The 25387-nt window shown below is 42.5% G+C and overlaps 4 protein-coding genes across 5 annotated transcripts; 3 read left to right on the top strand and 1 right to left on the bottom strand.

Moving 5' to 3' along the window:
• Positions 1–372: 372 nt before the first annotated feature.
• On the top strand, positions 373–6104 carry sncga (synuclein, gamma a). Of its 2 annotated transcripts, XM_028989557.1 has the most exons (6): positions 373–601; positions 2815–2856; positions 2934–3061; positions 3448–3465; positions 4205–4261; positions 5204–6104. In XM_028989557.1, the coding sequence occupies exons 1-5, from the start codon at positions 481–483 to the stop codon at positions 4259–4261; spliced, it is 366 nt and encodes a 121-aa protein (XP_028845390.1). In that variant the 5' UTR covers positions 373–480; the 3' UTR covers positions 5204–6104. The 2 variants fall into 2 exon arrangements, with proteins under 2 accessions (XP_028845390.1, XP_028845391.1); XM_028989558.1 differs by lacking the exon at positions 3448–3465 and having other exon boundaries at positions 375–601.
• Positions 6105–6898: 794 nt separating this feature from the next.
• LOC114795863 (pertactin autotransporter) lies at positions 6899–8735 on the top strand. Its single transcript, XM_028989556.1, has 3 exons — positions 6899–7056; positions 7486–7761; positions 7878–8735. The coding sequence occupies exons 1-3, from the start codon at positions 6987–6989 to the stop codon at positions 7916–7918; spliced, it is 387 nt and encodes a 128-aa protein (XP_028845389.1). The 5' UTR covers positions 6899–6986; the 3' UTR covers positions 7919–8735.
• Positions 8736–10319: 1584 nt separating this feature from the next.
• On the bottom strand, positions 10320–19628 carry glud1a (glutamate dehydrogenase 1a). Its single transcript, XM_028988861.1, has 13 exons — positions 18852–19628; positions 17427–17507; positions 17284–17339; positions 15723–15786; positions 15542–15636; positions 14564–14743; positions 13446–13583; positions 13226–13363; positions 13021–13101; positions 12650–12773; positions 12138–12229; positions 11836–11898; positions 10320–11595 (listed from the first exon to the last, which is right to left on the bottom strand). Exons 1-13 carry the CDS (start codon positions 19255–19257, stop codon positions 11476–11478), a joined length of 1638 nt encoding a protein of 545 aa, XP_028844694.1. The 5' UTR covers positions 19258–19628; the 3' UTR covers positions 10320–11475.
• Positions 18809–25197, top strand: shld2 (shieldin complex subunit 2). Its single transcript, XM_028988859.1, has 9 exons — positions 18809–19267; positions 20977–22080; positions 22355–22462; positions 22894–23088; positions 23202–23348; positions 23559–23765; positions 23844–24081; positions 24158–24273; positions 25000–25197. The coding sequence occupies exons 2-9, from the start codon at positions 21000–21002 to the stop codon at positions 25170–25172; spliced, it is 2265 nt and encodes a 754-aa protein (XP_028844692.1). The 5' UTR covers positions 18809–19267; positions 20977–20999; the 3' UTR covers positions 25173–25197.
• Positions 25198–25387: the final 190 nt, after the last annotated feature.

Raw genomic sequence — 25387 nt, 5'->3', positions numbered from 1 at the left:
GTCCCTGGCAACACGGGAACACATGGTCATGTGATCTGTGTGGATTTTTTGTATTCAAAATTAACGTTATATATTTTTGGTTTGAGTTTACAGCTCCTGCTTTAATTTTTCCAGTAATGCCTTCAAGCTATGCCGCATTCATTTATGTGGGGATGGGCCAGTTGAATTAATAATGATGCATGATGCATTGTGTTTTCAGTGTGATGCACCAGATTAGACCATGAATTGTATAAAACACAAGAACATAAGGTAAACGTGGCGGAGTGTAGTATTTGCTTTTTTATTATTATTTTCAAACCCCCCCTCCTTTGCCAGCCTTGTAAATGGTGTCCCAGTCTGTCTGCCCTGTGTGGTGAGAGCCCAGCCCACTCTCATAAGAACAGCCCTCACACACACTCGCACACACACACTCGCACACGCTCAGAAACCCTCTCCACAGCTCCAGAGCAGACAGCAGCATCGTGAACTCCCAGCCCCAACATGGATGCACTGAAGAAAGGATTCTCCATGGCCAAGGACGGAGTGGTGGCCGCAGCCGAGAAGACCAAAGCAGGAGTGGAGGAGGCCGCTGCCAAAACCAAAGAGGGGGTGATGTATGTGGGTGAGTACAACTGTACACTGACTAAAGTGGGCCATTAGAGATGATGGGTGTTTTTTGAAACAAATAGAAACCTAAAAAAGTGGGCAAGGTTGACATGAGGAGTCATGTTTGTTTAACTGAAGGTCCGATATTTCAGGGTGAAGGAGGAAAAAAGAATCAATACTCTTTCAATATCGACAGCCATTCAGTAATTGACATTATTGTTATAATTAATATTATTAGTATTATTATTCATGGACATTCTGTTAAACATGAAATGGCACGTTAAATACATTAATCAAAAATATATGATTATGTATTTTTAAATAAAACACTGGAACTGCAACCTGCTTAGGACCAACCCAACAAGGAGAAAAATAGAGGACACAAGTATTAATAAAAAAGTGTAATTTTTTTTTACATGACATTGCATTTATTTCACTGTGCTCTAACCTTCTGACCATTACTGGAGGGATACAATGAGGGAGAAAGAGGAGGAGGTTTAAAGGGACAGGCCTTCCAATAGTCAATACAGATGGAATATTTTTATTAGTGACTGGCCTGAACCATGTCAATAAGGTGCCGCCTGGGCTGCTGCTACATTAACAGATTACTGCGCCACTCCTCACATCCATTTGGGGGTCATAGTCAAATCATCATAGGCAAAGCCAAAAAAATGACAATATTTGAGCATGGGTCTCTCTAGAAACAGGCTTGGGAACCTTACATCTTACAACTTACAGGTTTTTCATGTGAGAAGCACAAATTCTATGTGTGTGTGTGTGTGTGTGTGTGCGCCAGGAGGAGACGGTTCAGAGCTTCAGCCCTCCTCTTTTCTACAGTAGAGTTTATGCAGCAGAGCACCTTGTCACACCTTTTACCTTCTGCCCTGCTGTGCTGCACAGCTGTTGGCTTGTGAGCCACTTTGCTTTGCCCCAGAGGGCTTCGGTGTCACATTGTTTAATGTGGGTGTCATTTCTGTCCCCCTGCCTGTATTTTCTTGTCTAGCCTGAGGATATCATAATATCACAGTTATAATATTCTTTATAATAACCAAATTGTACCGTAAAGTTCCAATTAATCAGCATTATATAGTATAACAAGCAAAATCGAATACATAATACAGTGGAAGTCTTCTGTAATGTGAGAGCTTATGTAACATGACACATTACAAAAGGTGGGTAACACAGCTCATTGTATTGATTGTAGCATGTGTAATGAGCTAGCCTAGTAATAATACATATCGCGTGCAGAAACAGAGCAAAGGCTTCTATTGGTATACAGTTGTTTTAAGGAGACGCCCTGCCTCAGATGCCAGTCCTGCTGTGTGACTTGAGTGGGTGTTGCCTTGTGATTGGATGGCACAAGGCCCCAGAATCTCCGGAAAGGGGAATGATTGACCTTTCGCTCGTCAAGGAGTCTTTGTGCAATGGGCTGGGCAATGGTCCAGCATCCCAGACAAGAGGGCGGAGGTGAAAGAATGGGAATGAGAACGTACAGTCCAGGACCATCAGAGTAGAATGCAGATCTCAATTGAAAGTCATGATGGATTAGGGCAATATAGAAAACAGTTTAAAGAAAATATAGTTATTTAGGTATTTTGGTAATTATGGTGTATTTTGGTCCTCCAGTCTATCTAGAAACACTCTGATAGGGACTGTTAGCATTTTAAAATAATGAAGTGACATTGTGATACACATCAAGCACAGCACACGATGACACAACGAGATGTGTCCTCTGCTTTTAACCATCAACCTTGGTGAGAAGTGGGCAGCCATGACAGGCGCCTGAGGAGCAGTGGGGACGTTAACTTTGCTCAGTGGCACCTTGGCAGACTGGGATTCGAACCGTCAACCTTCTGATTACAGGTCCACTTCCTTAACCGCTTGGCCACCACTGCCCCTCTTGGTGAGCAGTTGGCGGCCATGACAGGCGCCCGGTGCGCAGTGTGTGGGGACAGTGCTCAGTGGCACCTCGGGGTAGGACAAGCAACCTTTCGATCATGGGTCCATTTCCATTCCCTACAGGAATAATTTTACTCTTTTCTGTAGCCATGCAATGCTATTATTTAATAAAATAATGATAAAAATGTATGTCTGACATATCATAAAATATAAGGCATTTCAGGTGTGAAATGTTAGTTCATTTCTTTGGACAGTTAAATAATCACCCATAACATGATGTATGAAATATTACATTGTTTTTTATTAATCATTTTTAACTTTCCATTCCAGGCACTAAGACTAAGGAAGGTGTGGTGACAAGTGTCAACACAGGTTAGCATCATGATAGAACATATACATGTTTTTTTCTTGAGCTTCCTGGCATCTCAGGGTGTCTCCCTGTCTCCCAGTTGCCCAGAAAACAACAGAACAGGCAAACACAGCGGGAGATGCCGCAGTGACCGGCGCCAACCAGCTGTCAGAGGAAACGGTGAAAGGCCTGGAGAGCGTGGTGGCTTCCACTGGCCTCGTCAATCTTGTGAGTCTCTCGCGCATTTCCCTCCTCTGTTGACCGAAATGAGGCATTTGTCCAATTTTGGTGAGGCACTGCATGCTGCAGGCATGTCTTACAGGACATTCTTACCAAAGTTTACCAATAAAAAGGAAACAAGAAAAGCCTGACTTGCAAGTTAGCTGTAGCTGGAAGAAAAGTCGTAACTAAGTACATAGCCGGTTCTTCTGTCGGATTCATTTCTTCTGACGCAGGTATGAAGTTGATGAACGTGCCCATTGCCCTGACTTGCGCAGTGCCATTAAAATCTATCTATTTGTGGTAAACATTTGTGTTACAGGGCCTTTGTTCTCCTGAACTTATTGTGTCTTATTCTTTCCCTCTTTACCAACAAAATCCTTGTGTGACTTCAGGATGAGCCTGTGATTGAGGTGCCTTCTGTAGCGGGGTGGTCTCTCTGGGGTTTCGTGCATGGCATGCTCATGACCTTTCACCTCGTAACGCTTATAACTCTAGCAAGCATGCATTTAACCACAGTACTCCACACAGACGGTGTTGCTTTGGGTAACTAGGCAACAATAAAAAGATTTTTCTTGCCAAGTTATCCAACCCAAAATAAAAAGGTTGAATTCTTGCAGCAACCGGACAAAAAAGGCCAATGGGACAAGGCCAACTGCTGGCAGGCCGCCCTGGAGCTCATGGCTGAAACTTGATTTATGTCTTGCCAGGGTCTATTGTCTACTCTGTGTCTCTCCCCTGATTATCTTAAACACATGGTCCCCTTAAACAATTATGTAATAAAATATTCAAAGCGCCTACAGTTCACCACATCAAACAGCTATTTTCATTTCCCACAGAACAATGGCCTGATCTGTTAAAGTTGGGGACTAGAGAAATAGAACTTGACATTTTAAAAATATATATTCCGAGGGATTCACTTCAAAGCTTTGAAGAATGCATGTATAAATCATGTGATTTAGAGTTAGTACATGAAAAGCTCCTCATTTCTGTTCTTTCCACTACTAAGGCTTATATCAGTTCTGCATTAATGCTGACACAGATGCCTGTCTTCTACTAACTGGTCACATTCATTATGTTTGTGCCATAAAGAAGAAAACTCTTGATGTAATGCACTCTCTCTCTCTCTCTCTCTCTCTGTCTCTCTCTCAGGCGGCAGCACCCCAAAAAGAGGAGGCTGTGGAACAACCTTCAGATGCAGGACAGTAGGTGAGACATGCTACAGAACAGCGACTGAAAACTAAAATATCCAGTTTAAGAGACAGTTTGGGTGATAATGATTAATGATTTAAGGATTATTACGGACAGATTTTACATAAGGACAGAATTTAAAAGAGTTTTAGGGATCATTAAACAGTCTTCTATTGCTGCTCCTTTCATGACTTCTGAGCCACTGGCGGCATTATTTAAGGCATAGCAGGAATCAGAAAAATAAAAAAACAATAAAAATCTATCAGCATGTTTCGTTCTGAAGATGGCACCTTCAACCGGTTTAATTATGATGAGACAGGATCTTCAGAATCAGTAGTCAGAAAACTTTACCGGAGAATTTTGTGTTCAGTGTTGCCAGATAGAGAAGTCTGGGAATAATTGCTTGTTGAAAAGAATTACTCAGGAACTCGAAAGTATGTATCATCCAGGTATTTGACAACTCTTCTTGTGCTTTGCCCATGTGACGTATTGACAGGAATAGGATTAAATTGTCCAGAATGAGGAAGTAGGGTGTGGGAGAGCTGTCAATCATCCACACAAGCTGCTCCCATTTTATTACCTTAAAGATCAAAATAATAAACTTGGTAATTTGCCTTTAATACACAGATAACTACCAAGCAGTTGCTTTTAGTTTTTATCCTTTATTTATGTGAGTTCTGAGGATGTAGCTGACCGTACACTAGCGAATAAGTCCCAAATGCAGCATTTATTATAGTGCTATAGAAAACAGGACTTGCACTTGTACAGATACCAACACTAAATGCCATCAGCACACAAAATGGCAGGTTTTTATGTTTTCAAAAATCTCCAATATTGATGTTGCCAGGTCAGGAGAATCATGAGGGGGCGGCGGAACTTAGAGAAGCTCACATCTGCATTCTCGACGCATTTGAATTCCCATAATGCCTTACATCTTTACTCTGTGTCTTTATTCTTCAGGCTCTGAGTTTGTATCCCTCGCCGACTCTGCAAGCTGTGAAGAGAACCTGTGTTAGATGTAGGCCTGCTTACGTCTTCCATTTCTTCCAGTCCTGAGGGACGCCAATATCAGAAATAAACAATCTGACCAAGAAAGACACACACACGCACACACACACACACTTTTCAACGAAATAAACAAGTGCTGGAGAGTGATACCCCAACGGACCACAGTTAAAGATGATGTCTAGGCTATAACACCGTGATATTTACCTGGCTAATGTAACTCCAGTAGAATGCGCTTTTCACAACACATATTATGTCACTGAAATCTTATCATTTTAAGAGGAAGCCTCAGCTTGAGATGTTTTGACTAGATTCTTGCAGCAAGTTTACGAGCTTTTTTAATCTTCAACATGTGCTAAACGCTAATGCCTGGTGTGGTTTCACCAGAAAGTGTTTTCACATGGATTGAGGGCACTAATTCAGTACAATCGAAATGAAGGTTTGCAGAATGGGAACCTAAAGGCCTGAAGCATTAGAATGTCTCCAAATGAAAAATATTGAAACACTTGGTGGTAAAGGACACTGGAGACCGTAGATGACTTTCGCTGGAGAATCGTTGTGTTCTTTATCGCAGTGCATTGGAATAATAATGAGCTTTTAAACAGCACACAGTCACAACATAACTGGACAGCTGACAGTGCTGCTTGTTGTAATGCAGAGCGTATACAGTTATGAGCATTAATCCATAAACCTGATGCATTTATTCTGTCATTTTTATTCTGCATCAAATGGGTTCAGCAAATAGTTTTCTACCCTTAGCCCCCACCCACCCCCCACACTCCTTTCTCCTTAACTACAAAATATTACATGACTGATTTTGTAAATGGCAACTTAAATAAAGATTTCAAAGACTGAACTGTTTGCTGTCTGGTTTTATTTTTTGCTGGTTTGCCTCAAAGACACATTTTGCAGCACAATTGTCAAATGTTAATCATTTCATTGACTCATACAATTATTTAAAGTCCAAGCCATTTACAGACATGTTCTTTTGCTACGATTAGGGACACAATAGTAGATTGTCAACCTTAATGTTTGACACAAACCATAAATGCCTCTTCTAATTTCAGCAAAATTCAAAACATTGTATTATACGCAGTAATTGCATTGTGTGTGTGTGTGTTGTGTGTGTGTGACAGGCCAAACTATCTCATTACATCAGAGACTAGAACAAAACAGGGAGGGGGACACACCCTGTCCCAAAGCCACCCTCACCACGCCCGGTTTCTGCTATCAAATGTATGCTGTAAACATTAAAAATAAATACTTGTTTAAGTATTAAGTCGTGTTTTTGAAACAAGCGAGTTCTTCTTTTGGTTTTTAATGATATAATTTGACCATGGCATTCCTACCCAGATAGCAATCACAGGGCCTGTCGACAGTTTTCCACATCCTCATGGAAGCTGTACATGTACACACAGACACAGTCAGCCTCAGCACTACACTGGTTCCCAGTCCTCATTTTAATCTGATGGTCAATACACCAGCTTCATTATTTGTAGTTTTTCAGAAGATTGAAGTTAATTTATTCCTGGGAAACAAGTAAAGCCTGCTCACCTGTTCTATTCCTTTTTTGCCTAGGTGTGCTCCACATTCTTCCTGCTCCACCCATTGTCCAATGAGCTCAAAGCCCAGGGGTGTATGCAAGTGCAAAGATAAATAAGGCAGCGTCAGTCCCTGTCTCCACTCACAGCGAAGTCTGATTCTTCTTTCATCTGTGCTCAGGACAACGCTTCCAGACATGTCTTTCCTTTCGGGTGTTCTGGGCAACAAGGCGGATACCTATGTGGACCAAGCAGTGGACCAAGCAGGTGAGCTGTGGGTGATGACATCTTTGAGTCAGTGATTCACCTTTCACAGCAGCTAGGTTTGAGTTTGACATATCCTTAAATTAATCATTTAATTTAATCATGTAAAGTTATCTGTTGTCAGTAAAAACCTTGCCTGTTATGCTGGGAGGTACTTGGAAGTAAAAGATGGAAGTAAAAGAACCAGTAGGGCAGCATTTCTTATCCAGATAATCTGGTCTACACAATGCACACTACTTGTACTGCGGCATGTTTCACTTCATTTCCTGCTCTGCATGCTCCAGTAAAAACGTATGATTTCTTGCATAAAATTGTAAATATATAGAGAGATAGTTGGCAGCATTTACTTATAATGGCGTACATAATGTCTTAACATTTTCTTGCCAATAAGTTGTGCATGAGAAATTGTCTGAAATGTTTTGTTTTCTATAGCAAAAGCAGCTAAAGGAAAGGTGAAGTCAATGTTAAAGGGTAAAGGGGGGCAGCCTGCGGGAGCAGACCCCGCCCAAAAACCCCAGCCGCAACAACCCCAGCCATCAAAACCCCAGCCATCACAACCCCAGCCATCACAACCCCAGCCATCACAACCCCAACCATCACAACCCCAACCATCACAACCCCAGCCACAGCCTCCTAAAGAGACCGGTCCAACTGACGTTCCACCACAAAAGGATGGTGGAACCCCTGCAGGTCCACCAGTGTCACAAGGTAACTGATCCCAGAAGGTTTGGTCTACACCACTGCACTAGACCTTAACTGAGTACATTCCTATTTTAGAACACACAATTTTGCTATTTTCAAACTTTTAAACTTTCTCCTTCCAGAATTCGATGACGCATTGGACTCGCTGATCGGTGGAATGTAACCAGCTGAAATATTGTGACAAACACCTCCATGTATAATTATTGAAGTGTTTAAAGTGTATTACAACTATGAATTAGCGTTTTTGGCAGTCACATAAATTGATATGTGCCAAGTACAGTTCAAAAGAACATTCATGAAAACCTACAGCTTGATAATGTTAAAACTGTAAAACAAATGTATTGTAATATAAAACAAATTTTAAGTAAATGAATGCATATTTTGTGGCATTCGATGAACAATTTTAGTTTATCATTTTGAAGAGTGGGACCAAAAAAACTCAATAGATCAATACATCATGATACATTATTGATATATTGGTATCCAGTATCAAAGTTTTAGTAAAACGAAGTGATATATCTGAAACTACTGTATTACTGAATTTGCCTTCAGTGATGTGTGCTTCTCCATCCAGACATACCACGGCATGCTTTTTAGATGTCATGTTACCTGAAAATATGAAAAGCAATTCCACTGAAGTTTGACGAAATTCACCTCATGTTAGTGTATACGGGAGTTTTTTTTTTTTTATGACGTTTCCATTATTTTGCTGGATACCACCCCAGGACAACAGATGCAGGACACACACAAAATTCAGTTGCCATTTCACCTAGTGTAAATACCTTTGGATGGTGGGTGGAAATCTGAAGAGCCCAGAAGAAACCCACACCACCACAGGCAGAGCGTACAAACTCCAGTCCTTGCTAGGGTTCAAACACCAACCGTTGGGCCCCGTCCGTCACCACCCGACAGCGGTGATGTAAAACACTAATATAGAAGAAAGGCAATTACTTCAATAAAATTCGGCCTACTTTTTGAAATTTGTGAGCTTTTCTTCAGTTGTACTCATATCATGTTCATATCAAAGAGAACTGTCCTTCAATCAAATTCAGTCAATACAAGTTACTTCACTGCTATTGTTTGCAGTTCAATACACATTAACTGAAATCCCACCTGCTTTTAACCTGAGATTTTCAGGAAATTCTTCAGTGATAAAATAAAACTAATCTGAAACAACAGAAATGGAATCCATAAATCTGATGTTGCTGAGTACACACATAACAGCCAAGAAACATTTAATCTTATCACCCTACTGGAGCTACACTGAGAAATTCAAACTGCATACTAGACACTATACAAACAAAACACCAAAAAAGTTTATATGAGTGAATGGTGGCAGGCTGCACCCTGCACCCAGTGTCTAGGACAACCTAGGTGAGATGATGATCATAGACTGTCATTACTTGACATGTATCTTCACACTGCTGCTGTCTGGCAAGCGCTACAGGACTCACTCACTCACCTCCTAATTAAATCAGGACTCACTGGACGGGCACCAGCACACACACACACACACACACACACACACACACACACACACACAATACTACCCTGAACTTGTACACCCACACACATCCATGTCATTTTTATTATTTAATGCTCTGTTTAAAAAATTGTAACTGTCCTACCTTATTCTATGTGTCTTTGGGCCCATTAAAAATAACTCCAAAATGTATCTCTGTACTTGTAGTGACAATCTATGTAGGCATTCTACCATAGCCACTCAGTCCCAGACACCCGAATTTCACCTGTTACTCTCTCTGAGCTACTATTGGATCCGAACACCAAGAAGCCACATAGACACTACTAGAAAGAAAGTGAAGTGATTGTCATTGTGATACACTGTCCTCTGCTTTTAACCATCCCCATGCCTGGGGAGCAGTGTGTGGGGACGGTGCTTTGCTCAGTAGCACCTCAGTGGCACCTTGGCGGATCGAGATTCGAACTGACCAACCTTCTGATGACGGGGCCGTTTCCATAACTGCCTACAAACCAGAAGACCCAGGTTCAAATCCCACTTACTACCATTGTGTCCCCGAGCAAGACACTTAACCCTAAATTGCTCCAGGGGGGGACTGTCCCTGTAACTACTGATTGTAAGTTGCTCTGGATAAGGGCATATAAATGTAATGCTGTAAATGTAAATATAGGCCACCACTATTTACTACTTGTAAATTTCACACTTGTGGGACTAATAAAGGATCATCTTAGGTGTCTACTATGAGATGTACCAGAGAGTCACCAAATTAGGGCATCTCGGACCAATGTCATAATGTCTGCGTCACATATCAGGATGTGTGCGTCCAGAGCCGTTTCTGTCTGTTACTTTCCGAGTTCAAGGAAGGCTGTACTTACAAACATGAACTGATATGTTCTCCAATGGTCCATGTTGGACTCCTTTATTACAAACCCTTTCTGAATCATTCCTTCCCAAAGTCTCTTACTTCTTGATGTTCCTTGTGAGGACGAAGGATCAGTGAGGCTGGTGACAACTGTAGGGCCTGTCATAGCCAATTGATGTGATTTTTGGCAACATAAGAAATAAATGTTGTTGTTGAAACATGTCAAACAAAACGTGTACTTTTTTTTATTTGTCTTTATAAGATACAAATTTGCTTAACTGCAAGAACCAAATACAGTTTCATAAAATATAGCTGACAAACAAAAATGCATATTTGTTCCCATTTACTCCCTTTCACAAACACATCCAGATGTGTGGGATGCAAGCCATTCAGATCACCTTAAAGACCTACTGTATTCAATTTTTAAAATCTGAATAACTTCAAATTGTCAAAGTCCAACTTTAGCCAATCTTGTTTTTTAGCTTCACATGGAACCAAGAAATCTTTCTTTTGTGAAATTACATCCCAGGATGTCAAAAATAGTTTCCAGGCAATAGGTTCAAGTGCAACGCGACATACATTCTCAGTTTTGCAAGTAAGGAAGGTAAGAAACCGCTAGTTTCTGTATAAAAGCCTGAGATGCTTAGAAGTGCATAATGTTGTACTTTGGCTTTTTATAAATGTTTGCTTATATCATATGTGCTGTGAAATTAAGGCTTGTGGGATTCTACAGACGCTGTGCTGATATGCTTCAACTAGTCAGAACTTCCTACGAGGTGCTTTGTGTATGAACAGAGTATCAAAATGAATCAACAAAACCTACAAAAAGTTTGGATTTTATGCCTGACATCAACTGTGAGAGATTTAAGAGCTGGTCTCAAAATAACACTAACACGAACGCATTATTTCAATCTGACAGGTGATCAGCGCACCACACAGCACCCTTTAAGAAGATCTCAGAAGAGGTACGCCTTCAGCCATGTTCAGAGATTCCTACATAGCCGAATGCTGCAAAATAAAGTTGTGTTTGCATGTGTGCCAGAATAAATGAATGTGCGCATGTGTGGCACATAAATGAAACTTTTTCAGTGTGGTGGTGACTATGGGTGGGTGTTGGTTTCCTGACCGTCACAGATCTTCGCAAAAAAAATAAACAAGACACGATCTTTGTCAGGCAGAGGTACAGAGAACTAGAGTGTCCGTGGCTATTAGTGTGAAGATGGAGAAAGTGCAGAAAGTAAGTGTTTGGAGGTCAGTAACAAGTAAACTTTGTTCTTCTGCTGTTTGGACCAGATGAAAATGTAGGTATCATCTGGGAGGAGAAGTGAAGGATGAACACATTTAAACAGACATGTTAAGGGAGTTGAGGAGAAGACATTTATGTGAAGGTCACTCCAGCCTCGTTGTACACTTGGAACACCTTCTCAATGGCGCTGACATAGGCCGCAGTCCGCAGGTCCAGACCAAGGTTGTACTTATTGGCTATACGCATAATTTGCTAAATGGATAATAAAAAAATTTAAAAAAAAAGTGCATTAAAAACATTAAACGCTATTAAATAGCTACATACATAAATGCACAGTATTGAGGATGAAATGGGTGAAAATTTCATAGAAACAAGCACAAAAGTGATATTATATGCTGCACTCGTTAAATAAAGCAGATTTTATTCGGTTTTAGAATACTTTGTCAGCATGCTGAATTAGTTACTGAAAAACTTCAGTAATGGGTTACTTACCCTGGCAGACCTCTCCATGGTGTAAGCCAGGCCTGAGTGCACAATGTCTTTCTCTGAAGCTCCCTGAAACATGATAAAGTCACACAGAAGCTGGAGTTCACTCAAACAAGTGCTGAGGAAACACAAGATCCATCAGAGCCCCTCGGAATTATGGCCTGAATTTTTGGATTACTGCCTGGACAAGTCAGACCTTGCTTTAAACGGCACAATGGATGAGACAACGGGAGCTGATGGGGCAGTTTTTTCCCTTTTTATACAAAGTGCTTAAGTGCAAGGCATGCCCCCCAAAGATTGATACTCACAGCAATCCTAGCCTGGAATTCAGAGGTGGGAACAACAGGAATAGCACCACCATGTTTTCCAAACTTCCTCTCCATACTCTCCTGAACGGACACTTGTGGGAGAAATAATATTGCATTAATTGAGCCATTTTAAGAATGGACACAGTATGTAAGTAACCAGTCATTGTTAATGCTGTATTTTTCCAAACTCCACATTGACTCTCTTCCTGAAAGTTGAGCTACATCATGTGACCACAAACAAAGCGCTGTGTAAAGTGAGGCAGCTGGTGTGTGTTTATATACTTGTAAGAGATGTTTGGTCCTGTATGTAGGATATGCTGACTATGCAAACACCTGATTCACCACACAGAGACTGGTGAAACAACAAGGTCACTTGGGACGAACGCTTCCACAATGAAAGGATTATGAAGGACGCATGTGCTGAAAACCTGCACTGAGTGCCTAACGCAGAACTATGCAAAACCTGCAGATCTGGCTGCTACAGCCCCAGGGAAGAGAGGGTGTGATCTTACTGAGGAGATGGTAGTTGGAGTCCCGCTCATATTTGAAAGTCAGTCTGCCATAGCTGACATGGTTAAGGTTCTTCAGCCACTCAAAGTAGGAGACGGTCACACCACCAGCATTGAGGAACAAGTCCTGTCAAACACACAAAATCATTTCACAAAACGATACTACTAGAAAACTTTATAGTAACCCAGTGTCAGTGTTTAACAAAACAGTTTGATATTGTCTATCACCCCTTCTGATCTCTAAAGATGAATAATTGTTAGATTAGCACCTTCAAATCAGACATGCTTGTCAATAAGGGATAGGCATGTTACGGGGTACAGTCTATTAAAAAGATCCAATGTTCCCTAACAAGGCTCAAAACCCCAAAACATACCGGAATGACCAGGATGTTCCTCTCTAGGAAGATTTTATCAGCCTCAGGAGTGGTGGGACCATTGGCTCCCTCAGCGATGATCTGTGAAGGACACAATAGAAGCAGCTATGCTGAGTGTGTGTTCCACCACACACCAATTTACAGTTAACCTGCTCAATCAGACATTTCCATATCAACATCCATGTAGAAACAAGTGACCTCAGACCTTAGCCTTGACTTTATGGGCATTCTTTCTGGTCAGCTGCTTCTCACTAGCCGCAGGGATCAAAATGTCACAGTCTGCCTCCAGGATGCTGCCCTCATAAGGTGTAGCCTTGGGGAAGCCCACTATCGTGCCATGTTGCTTCAAAAGGATATTTATTTTAAAATATAATAATAATATTCATTCAGATAATCAGACAAGAAGGAAAATAAAGATAACTCACCAACTTGTAGTCCTCCAGCTCTTTGGGGTCAATACCATTGGGGTTCCAGATGCATCCATCAATCTCCCCAACACCTACACATTTGGCCCCAAACCGGTGCAGGTAGCGCATGGAGTGGAGGCCTACATTACCAAAGCCCTAACACACATGGAGAAGTTTTGAGAAAATTGAGGTCAACAGTCGTGAATTTTCAGCCTGTTATAAAAACCAATAAAGCTAATTCAACACATGCTTTGCATCTCAGCCACGTAGCTTTGACAGCATGAAGGATGCCACCTTGTGGACAGCTTCTTTAGTTCAACATTTAGATTGTTTCTAACCCTGGACCTGGGGAGTAACTTTTTGGCTTCACAAAACCACCACAATCATTATCAGACCAGACATTTTTTAAGCTGTTCCACCATGAATGAGGATGGGAAACACTGGTACGAAACATGTAAAAACAAGTACCACATGCTTGAAAAAAATTAAGAATTGAGCATTTAAAGAATCCGAAACAAAATCTAAAATTTGAGGCAAAATTTCAACTATACCCTCCATTCAAAATACATACAGGCTTCATACTGATGCAATTCCCATTATACAGTATATACAGAAATACTGTGTGTCTGGCTCTGTTATCTATTAATATTACACATCCATAAAGGAATGAGGTATGGTTCCTTTAAGAGGCAGTCGTGTGATCGCCCCAGGGCCTTTAGGATAGCTGGCATGTTCCTCACAGCTAGAATAAGAGTTATTTTGGTTAAGTTACATATTAACTTGAGAGATCATTCCACGGAGGAAGTAAAGTACCTGAACAGAACATGATCTGCTCAGCCTTCCTTGAACTCGGAAAGTAACAGACAGAAACGGCTCTGGACGCACACATCCTGATATGTGATGCAGACATTATGTTCTATAATGCTGCATCATGGCTACACCGAGCTTGATTGTGAGGTGAGATGGCTTAAGCCATGACTGTGGCTTTTGAAGTGGAGGATGTGTAATTAACCCATAGCTGACTCACAGAGCCACACACACTGGACTCATATAAAAACTCTGTAAGCAGATAATCAGGTTATCTGTGGCGTCTTATTCTACAACTTCATCCATGTGCTGTAGCGTGATTGCTGAACCTGAATGACGAAGGTCTTGTCTCCAAAGCCAGGGGTCAGTCCCAGCTGACTCATGTAAGCAGCTTCATTGACAAAGTTCTCGATGCCGTGGAAGACTCCTCGTCCCGTGGCTGAGATGCGGCCATGGATGCCACCCTGGCTGATGGGTTTACCGGTCACACAGGCATGGGCATTGATGTCCTGTAATGATTGTGTAATAATGATCAATGACCATTCGTTGGCAAAAAGAACAGATCAGATTTCTGGACACAAATTTAAACAGTTCTCAGCAGAGTGGCCGTGAGACAGCGTACAGTGCCAATAGCAGGAATCTTCACTGGAAGACAAGTCTGACGGCATAAATGGGGCATTCAGGGGGAAAAAAAAAAAAAAAAACAGCTTGAACCTGAATGATCTGGTCTGGGAAGTACAAAACTGGTTTAACAAACCTCAGTGGATCACAGTGGAGGAAAAAAAGTGATTATATGGCAGCCATGCATGACAAAAACTTCTAGATTAACAGATATCCAGTGAGGGGGAAAACCTCTTCATCCGCATACAACTCAGGAAATACATTTTACTAAATGCTACATTTTCCTTGAACACTTCTAAATAACAAAAAAAAAAGGGTGGCAAATTAAGGTTATATTTCTCAACATTTCCTACTTATTGCCATGGTAAAATAAACCTACAAGCAAAATACAGCCAAGGCCATATCAGTGTAAAAGAAACAATAAAATAAACTACAGAAGATAAAAAATTGAAATTAATGTTTTGAGATAAGATTTGCTGGGCTGCTGCATGAACAACTACGTGGTTCCACAGATAAGGTTGTGGATATCAGGAGAACAACTGAAAGCCAGCCCTGACCCTGCACTCTTATCTCGGGAACGGGACATTTTCAGATGCATCACAAACAGAAGCAGTTTGATTAGAGGGGTCAATGCCTCGGCTTCAGCGTACAATGCTACAGGCGCGGTTTATGTGGGAGCCGCTTACGTGATAGCCCATCGTGTTGGCGTAGGTGTCAGCAATCCAGGACATCTCCCTCTCCCCTGTGCTCATATCAGGGGCAGGAACATCGATGCCTGGCCCTGAGAAGGAAAATCATCCGTTTTAATATTTCAGCCAGGTTTGAACACCACCACTTACAGGACATCATCTACCAGGCTTGACGTACCAATGAATCCCTTCTTGGCCAGTTCGATGGTAAACCTCCTTGTGATTTTTTCCAACTCATGATCCTGCACAGAGACATAAAAAATACACCTTGATTTTTTAGACCATTCACTTAGGCCTGTCGGAATAAACAGTAAATCAATTAATTCCATGATAATTCAAATGAGGCTGATAATTTTAATTTGCATGCTTGTTTATTTGTTTTCCTCGTCTCTCTCTTCCAAATGGGAATTTTGGCTCTTTTTTGGCTCAGCTCACCAGGTTGTAGGAATTTCTGTGTGGTGAACGAAAATAATCTTTATGCGTGAGAAATGCCACGTGTGGACGTCTGAGTGTGTCTCACGGTCGACGAGAGAAACTTTGAGAGCCCCGATACAGCCCTCTTCTGATTTAACATTTCTGATGGTATGTGACATTTCAAAATAAAAGTTCCAAATGGAAAGACAGCCTGTTTTCCCTGTCTGAACGTAATTTTTAATATTTTAAGGGCAAGTTATTTTACAGATACTATACTATCCATTTTATTTATTGGTTTTTGTTTTGTATTCAAGTAAATTTTTTGCTAACAGAGATTGAGTCTCCATTTTAATTATTGTTTTTGGTCGTTTTCTTATTTTGGATATTAAAAATGTTCTTTAGAAACTAGTTTATTGATCGCTGAAAGGGTGCACTTGCCTTAACATGTCATTAACATTAAATCAGTTATAAATTGTCTCACAATGACAAAATATGCGATTATCGCAATAATTCCTGGGACAATTAATAATGCAGCAAAATTTAGCATTACAGGCCTACATACAATACAACTTAACATTGAGAAAGGTCAATGTAAGATGAAAATTACAGATTCGAAATAAATAATAATAGTAACTTTTCCTTCCATTTTTTTTTTTATACAACAAAGGCAAATGAATTTATCCATAAATTGCGGCAGACACATTTAGAGCAGACATATCCATTAAAGACAAGGATGTCGAGCAAAAGCATCGGTCCGCCTTCTAGCAGGGTTAAATATGAAGGGAGGGGAAAAGAAGAATTGTGCTGACGTGTTGAGATGTGGAAGGGCAGGGCTCGGTATAAATATTTGCCGACTGATTGCTCAGCAGCCCTCTTCCCAGGACTGCTGCCAAGGTCTAATGGAGCCAGGCAGCAGGAAGATGGGCAGGGCGAGCCGACGCAAGACTTCCTGTGCGAAGCAGTAATGGAGCTACTCACTGCAGGGCAGTTTACTAAAAGGCGAACTAAAAAGAAACTATTTTTAAAAATTACCTTTTTAACAATAGCATAGGAAACAAGAATAAAACCACCCAAATTTCCAATGAAATATTGTTCTGTGCATCAGGAACCGTACTTATTGAGGCGAATGAGCAGGACTTAGAGGCAGAGCTGCCAAAGGCACCGCCAGCTACTACACAAGATAATTACTGGTTTACATGCCGAAGCGCTATGATCTTACAAGCTCACCCGCGGCACAGGCTGCAGACACAGCCTGACATAATGGCCGCACTGATGCCGCCAATCTGGGGATTAAGCGAACAGAAGTGGGAAAATTTGCTACATACAGAGTAAAGCTTTGGGTTGATCTTTACACCGGCTTTGGCACCGCCGAAAGGCACATCTGAAAAGAAACCAGGACGGGGAGGAAGGGGCGTTAAGCAAACAAAAGATGTATGGATTACACCCTAGGGCAGGTCATGATACTCACCAACGACAGCACATTTGTACGTCATCAGCGAAGCAAGCGCTTTCACCTCATCAACACACACGTCCATGCTGTACCGGATACCTGCGGCAGAACAAAAACACATCGGGGGACGATTCGCAATTTGAAATCAGAATGCTTGAATCGGACCTCTGATAATAAGAGACGCCTTTTATGATAGTCACTGACACTCCTGTGAACAAGGTGAATTTTGAGCTAACAATTGTGAAGTGAAGAGGAGACGGAACCTTCTGCTACCCTCAAGCCTCGGTATTTCATAATAAGGGCATGGACTGATTAATTTGTTTTTCATAAAAGAGTTGAGGATGTATTATGATATTATATTACTGGCCATACAGCACAACCCTGCACGACTGCTCGTTCTGTGTGAATCAGAGCTTGCTTTGTCCTAAACTTGGTGGGAATGTTGAAGTTCCATAAGATCTTTAGGTAATAAAAACGAAAAGAACAGTGCTGTACGTTTCTGAGAGGAAAAAGCGATGAAGTTAAGTCTCTGCAGCATTAAGAGACCAAAAAAAGAATCCTGAAGGGAAGGGTTCTGCGTGCACCAGTTTGCAGAACCAGACAAAACCGTATGACTCAGTCATTCCACTGGGAAAGGGGGGAGGAAAGCCCTTAAAAGCAAAAAAAGTGGATGCGGTTGTTTTTTGAAAGTTGTTTTTTATAAGCACCAAAACTTGTGACTGCGTCCCAATAAGCAGCAGCAGGATTTTCAGATCTCTAGATGGAGGTCTGTATGAAACGCACATGACCGTTTTAAAAAAAAAAGTGTTTTGATCAGCAACAAATGCAAGGTCAGACCTGAAAAGACACTTCCTAAACAGGAACAGAGAAAAGATTTTCTTCCTCTTGAACGAGGAATGAACAACTGTCACCAGCGTAAAGAAGGACGGGGAGCGGATTTTTTGGGTACGTTCTTTTTGTGCGTGTGTAAAGACGGATTTGGGAACGTCACTTTGGAACGGCCGTTGCCCTTTCCTGGTTATTTCCCTCTAGTCCCCATACACATCAGCACAAAATCACACACACACACACACATTACACACTCCTTTCACGGCTTGACGCACCGCATTTTGGCACCTTTTCGATCATTGGACCTTACTTGAAGCCCAAATCAATTTTGTAAAATAAATCCTTCAGCATTCCGGTGCGGGCCAGAAGTGTCTTGCTGTCCCTTTTGGCAACATTTTGGTGGGGATATGAGTGAGGGGAGAGCAGGCCTGAACAGATACTGCACGTTACCCTCAGTCAGCACGTATGAAGCAGACAGAAAAATGTGAATAACAACGGTGACCATGACAACATATTCTATTGGCTTTTATATTTAATTTCATCCTCCCCCTTTTCACAGAAAACACGTCCAATGGTCCGAACAATGGTATCTGTGCCTCCAGGGGAGGCTCTCACCTCCTTTACACGGGGTCCGGTGCTGGCTGTGCTGGGCCCGGTAGCCCTCGATCAGCTCCCACTCGCCGTTGTCCCGCTTGATGGGGAAGGACACGGCCAGGACGTGGTTGCAGGGCTTGATGATCTTCAGGATGCCGCGCACCCGGCTCTTCTTCTGCTCCGCGGTCTCCTTGGTCTTCAGGTCGCGCACGAGTTTGTCCTCCACGATGGAGGCGCCGCGGTCGAAGAAGCCCTCCACCATGCGGAAGAAGTTCGGGTCGTCGTCGCCGCCCGCCGCCGCCGCGACCTCGCTGTAGCGCCGGAGCCGCGGGAGAGACGCGGAAGCCGGCAGAGCCGAGTCGGCGCCTCCCGAGGCCAGAGCCCCGGCGGCTCGCATGCGGAGCAGCTCCCCGACACGCCGGTACATTTTTACTGAGGTATGGGGAAATAATATTTTTACAAAAAGGAGAATTTAAACGGGGCGGACACTAAGACGAGGGTCGGGGAGACAAAAACTACAAGACACCGCGCTGCTGTTCAGTACGGGACTGACGGCCCGGCGCGGGGCTGCCCCGGCTTTAAAAGGCAGGCGGGCCGCGGACGAGCCCCGTTTACTCGGGGCGGGAGTCCGGGCTCAGCCGACCCCGCGAAAACAAGCCAGGGCGGTGCCGCCATGCCGTGCCTTTCACGCGTTAAAACGCCAACATGGCTCCCACTGTCGGGGCCAGGTCGTGTTCCGACCCAGTTTCGAGGCTCCGGACCGGACGCTGCTTTACTCAGCGCGGTCCTCATTAATGAAATTAAAGTAATCTGCTGTAATTATGGCCAGGATGCGCCTCATGGAAAAAGCCTCCGCCTCAAACTACTTCCGGCTGTACGCCGGAGTCCGCCCCCCCTCGCCGTGATTGGTTGCCGAGAGGGCGTGAGCCTGGAGCGGTCCAATCAGGACTGCGGTATTTACCAACAAAAAAAAAACATAGAAAGGGGCAAAAACGTTCCCACGTGTCAGTAAGAAGGTTATCTGTGTTTCGAAACCGTTTGAAATATAGTTATTACAATAAAGGCGATATATCAGTAATAAAAGAAAACCCCATAGAGTATTCAGTAATAATACTATCAGAATATTGTGACAATAATATTAACACAAAACAATACAATTCATTTGAATGTAGAGCAAACGTGTATGGTGTTCGTATTTTACCTAATAGTCAATACCAATCATAGTAAACACAATGTATACATATATATATTTGTTTTTATTTGTTTTGGGGTTTTTGCAGTAAACAAAAGATAGCCTGTGACCTGGTCAGCACTCTGTACACAACCAGTACAAATGTCTCTCTTTGCCCTTAGAGAAATGTTTCAGCAACGTGTAATGATCAACTAGGGTTTGCACTGAAAAACAGAGAATCGAAACAGAGAATGTGCTTGGGATTACACTGCTCTGCGAAGAGCACATACCCACATATTAGTTGTGTTTCTTGTCATTTGTGAGCAATTGTGTAAATATATGAATTATTGTATTTATGTTTATTTTATTTTAGAATGAATAGCAAAATTGTGAAAAAAGAACTTTTCCTCATTTGGATCAGCAGAATTCATTTCAGAATATGACATTGTTATAAGGTATAAATGCTTCATCAGTGAGGAATAATTCTGTTTATAGCAGGAAATGCATTCTTCTTCTTGCCAATGTTAGAACAGACTGTACTTGTGGTTATTCGTCTTCCCTGTTAGACCCTCTTCTTTCCTGTTAGTCTCCCCCTCATCATTCTACAGATGCATGTCTATAATAAATCATGGGGCACTCTTAGAGTGCTGTGTTCTTTTATGTTATTCACGTGAGACCAACACCCAACATCTGGTTGGTGAGTTCTCGGGAGCCACTATAGCACGAACGTCAAAGAATCCACAAGTCATTGCTCATTGTTAACATGTGTCGGGTCTATACCATGCATATGACTTCTATTAAATTACCTTCACCCTTAGAGATTGTATAATCCTAGTTACAAATATTTGTAGTATTTATCAGCAAGACCTCTGGGTGTTGTCTGAGCAAATCTTGGTTTTACCTTTTTGAACTGTGTCCAAAGTATATGCAAGCCAGAATCTCAAAGTGACCGTTCTGTGTTTTCCTTGTTTTAAGCTAAAGCGAGCGTATTTTGGACCATGACAGAGAAACCAAAGATCCACGTGTTCCTGGGGGCTCCACTTGACCTTTCTTTGGAACCACAGGCAGGTTCTAATGAAGACTCTGGACAATGGACAACTGTGAACTGCTATTGGGATCATGGGAGGTTAAGGCCTATGAAGGATGACATAGGAGTGCAAGTAAATGCTGAATGTGATGGTGAGGGCAGATCTTCAGGAAACCATGATGAGCAGATCCACAAAACAGTTGGGGAGTTGGAGCAAGAAACTTTTGAATCATCTTGCTCAACCAAGGTGCAAGATGAGGATGAGCTGCACCCTGGATCAGTGAAAGTGTACTTGGACAGCTGCTTCTCCACCACCCAGCAGAACACGCAGCAGACTGAATCCCCACCCAGATCTGGCCTGTCTGTGGAAACTGAGTACTTAAGTGCCTGGACTGTGAGTCAAGCTCTGCTCTTGAGAGGGGGAATGGGCATGAACACACATCAGACCACGCCCAGACAGACTCCATCTATCACCAGCAGTTCCCCAGAGCTGTACAGCCCTATATGCAGCCCTCGAGAAGGGGACCTGGGTGTAGGTGGAACTCTGGTGGGCTCCCTCGACAGGTTATGTGCCACCCCGAGCCAGAGATGGCAGGAAGGTCTGGTGATACTGGAAAGTACACCTGACGGCCTCCTGTTGTCTCAAGAGAGACCTGCAGCCCGCACAGAGCAGGATGTCCAGACAAGTCCACCATGTTTGAGCCCCCCTGCACAACCATCACCTGACCCACCAGCCAGAAAGAAGAGCAAACTTGTTCAAACCCCTCCCAAATACAAGAGAACAAGTAGTGATTTTACATCAGCTGATCCCCCTACTCTCCTGGCCAGATGTACAAAACATGGGGTTCGTTACTCCATCTTGGTTGCGTTGGTGCACCCGTGCCATTTGAAAGAGATCACCGTGAAGTCTGGGGCATCAGCTGGCTCCACAGTTGCCCTGGCCAGCGTGGTTGTAACTGACCAATCAAATGTAGAGATTAAAGTGGTCCTTTGGAGGACTGCTGCATTCTGGGCCCTGACCGTGTTTCCAGGAGACGTGCTTTTTATCACAGGTACAGAATCAGAATCATGTTTATTCGCCAAGTATGTTAAAAAAACACATGGAATTTGGTATTGGATGTGCTGGTGCCTCTCAAACAATACAATACACAATATGAAAACAGCACAAAGGTACAATTATTGACAAACACACAATATATACTGATTATAAGCATGAAGTATAATTGTAATTGTTACACAACAATTACACTGCAATACGTAGAAAGTTTTCCTTTCATAATCTCCAAAATTATCTGAAAAGATGATCCAAGATGTTTCCATGAATAGGTTTGACTGTGCATGAAGACAAATGGAGGGGGGAAACAGTTCTCCAGTCCAGCTACACGAGCAAACTACTGAACATGGGCCAGGTTGCTAATGGCTGTTCTCCAGCAGGTGAGGCCCACATAATTTAAGTAGAGCTTTTGTGAATTTGTGCCTTTTTTTTCAACCTTAGCCACCTCTAGGAGATACACATGTATTAGCCTTGGTGCTTGGTGGACTGGTGCTCTGCTTGAGGGTTTTTCATGCCCAGTGACTGCTGTGTTATTCAGTTGTCAGCTAACCTTAGGTACAGTGAAAAGTCCCATGAATTCCAGGTCCCTAGTTTAGATTTCATGGGGAAGTTGGCAGAAAAAACTCTAGATGACAAAATAAAAATTACAATCAACAAAAAATAAGTTTCCCCTTCTGATGACTTAAAACAAAAACTAAAAATTCGAACTTCTTATTTACATTACTTGTAAATCTTGTACTTTTACTGCACTTTGGATAAAATATAAATACAGTGGATGAAAATAATATCAAATTTTTTCCTTTTTGTCAAGAATGTCATATCGGCAACAGCTGGAATCTTGAGGAGCTGAGTGGTCATCTGCGTAAGAAGCGCCCCCTTCTGCTGTCCCTCCCACATCACAGGCCTCAGGACCTGAACGCCATCCCTTACGCCCATCTCAGGGCCCTGCGGCCTGGTACTCTGGTCCACACACTGCTCATAGTTACGCACATCAACATGGTTGCAGGTGCTTTCTTTACTACTTTCGAACAGAAAAAAATATGATATGTTATGCAATCTATGCTATGTATATCGAATGATGCACAGCTTGGTGGCAGACAGTGTGTCTCATGTCTTCAGCCTGGCGTGATGAAGCACAGGGGATCTCCCGTTCAAGCAGCATAGGCAAAGCTGTGCTCACTGTGCACCAAGGGGGTGTCCAGCAGGGGGCAGTGGTGCTTTGGGGAGCTGCCCTGGGCTGGCTGAAGCGCATTCAGAGACACAAAGGTATGCTTGTATAATATTGGACAAGACAGCTAATCCATTTGCATGACAAACAGAAATCATCATTGTTCTAGAGTTTTAGATTAAGGTGATTCAGCCCAAAACCTTTTGAATAAATGCATCGCAGTCACATTAATCAATTTATTTCAATAACAGAGGAGTCCATTTTGCACACATCAAGCCCACCCAATGTCTGTGTGTACAATTTTACAGACGCAGTGTGGGATTTCCAGAAGCTTCTTGTAAAGAAAGATGTGACGTCTGGTCTTCTGGAACTTCACTCAACACCATGGAGCTCCTGCGAGCCTCTTTTCCCTGACGACTCACGATGTAGAGAGTTCTTCATAGGGGTTGACAAAGCCCAAACCACTTCCTGTTTAGAAATCGATATACGTACCCTCCTTTCTCAGAAGTATACAGGTGAGGTTAAAGCTGTATGAAGTTCACCACAGGGTGGTGTTGTCCAACTCAGATTCATGTTTCGACTTGTCTTCTCAGGTGATGTGGAGCTGAAAGTTCAAATCAGAGCTTTTCAATTTCAAGGCAACCCATCCCAGAGAGCCTTGCTGCTGATGGATGGTGACACGCCCTTTGCGAGGATTTTGGATGTTGTGTCTGGAGACATCACTTACAACGGTTGTGGGCGGTGCATGGTGGAGCTGGACACTGATGACAACGGCATCTACCGGCCCTGCTACCCTTGCCTTCCTCACACTGGCGTGCGGCGATACTACAGGTGATAAAGAAACACCATGGACATTTTATGTGGGGCCTTCACTTGCAATACTTCTTTCTATCTCTGATCATCTCAGGCCAGTGGTTCTTGGAGTGAAGGACGGAGAGAGTCAGGTGTGTGTTCAAGTGCCTCCTACGCTGGTGCAGAAGGTCCTCCTGAATACTCCCCCAGACAAGCTGAGCAAACCTGTGGGTGGGTGAAGAGCACTTCACTCTAACTAAAGCCTGTTGCAGTAATAAATTGTGATATTCCACTCACTAAACTCACACTGTTGCTCTCACATCCATCACCCTGTTAGGCCATATAATTGCTTTATCATATATTTTCTGTTTGCTCTGTGCACATTTCTTAGAAATGAATTCCACGTGTACACAAGATGCAATATACACAAGAACAGTAGAGGCAACATAGGGTCATGATGAAGAGGGACAGCAGTAATTATCTGTGATTGGCACATCACTGATATAAGATTACCTGCTCCCCCTGAAAATTATTTTATTTGCAGGTGATGGTGACTAGATAGGCTATCAATTTAACATAATTTTGAGGGAATCATCAATTTTAGATTAGTTTGCTGTATTTAAATGAAGTAACACTGATGAAGGAACATTTGTTTAATTTTCTCAAATACAAAGTGCAAGAATGGTGCACACAAGCTGGCAAGAGACCGGTACAGCAGTAATATAGCACTATCAGTACACAGGCAAGTATATAATGAAGTGTGTTCACATCTTGGCAAGATTTATGCATGGACGTGCCTTAAAAATGAATCATATTTGCAGCCTTAGAGGTCATCCATGCACTCACTCTATCACTCAGTTGCTCAGTTAAACTTCCCACCCTCTGTTTCCTTCGTGTACTCTTACACGTTCCATTTCAGCACAGATGACATATGAGAGGTTGTATCTGTGTCTGCAGCTCCATCCTCAGACGTGAGGCACGTGCGGGTGGTGGCGGACAGAATTCACTCCTTGCTGGGTGTCCCCAGGGCTTCATTTCTCTTGACTGTCCGAAGTCATTTTCAGTGTGATGAGAACAGTGTCCCTCTCATTCAGGACTTCCTTCTCCTGGATTTTAAGCAAGCATTGTGAATGTTAAATAAAGAATATTTCTTGACCCCTTGTGACTGTCATTATATTACAGCGTTATAATATTATTGCATTTCTTTCATAATAATTTTTGCTTAGCATTGGCAATTCTATTCATTTCAAGTCAATTAGACCTTATTGGTTCTCCTGGACCAATAAGGTGCAGCATACAACAAAACAGCAACAGCACTCAGATAGATCAATAAATTAAGAAGCAA

The sequence above is a fragment of the Denticeps clupeoides genome, chromosome 8 (assembly GCF_900700375.1).
Source record: "Denticeps clupeoides chromosome 8, fDenClu1.1, whole genome shotgun sequence".
NCBI classification, from domain to species: domain Eukaryota; kingdom Metazoa; phylum Chordata; class Actinopteri; order Clupeiformes; family Denticipitidae; genus Denticeps; species Denticeps clupeoides.
The sequence above is the reverse complement of the archived record's forward strand: the minus strand, read 5'-3'. Positions and strand labels throughout refer to the sequence as shown.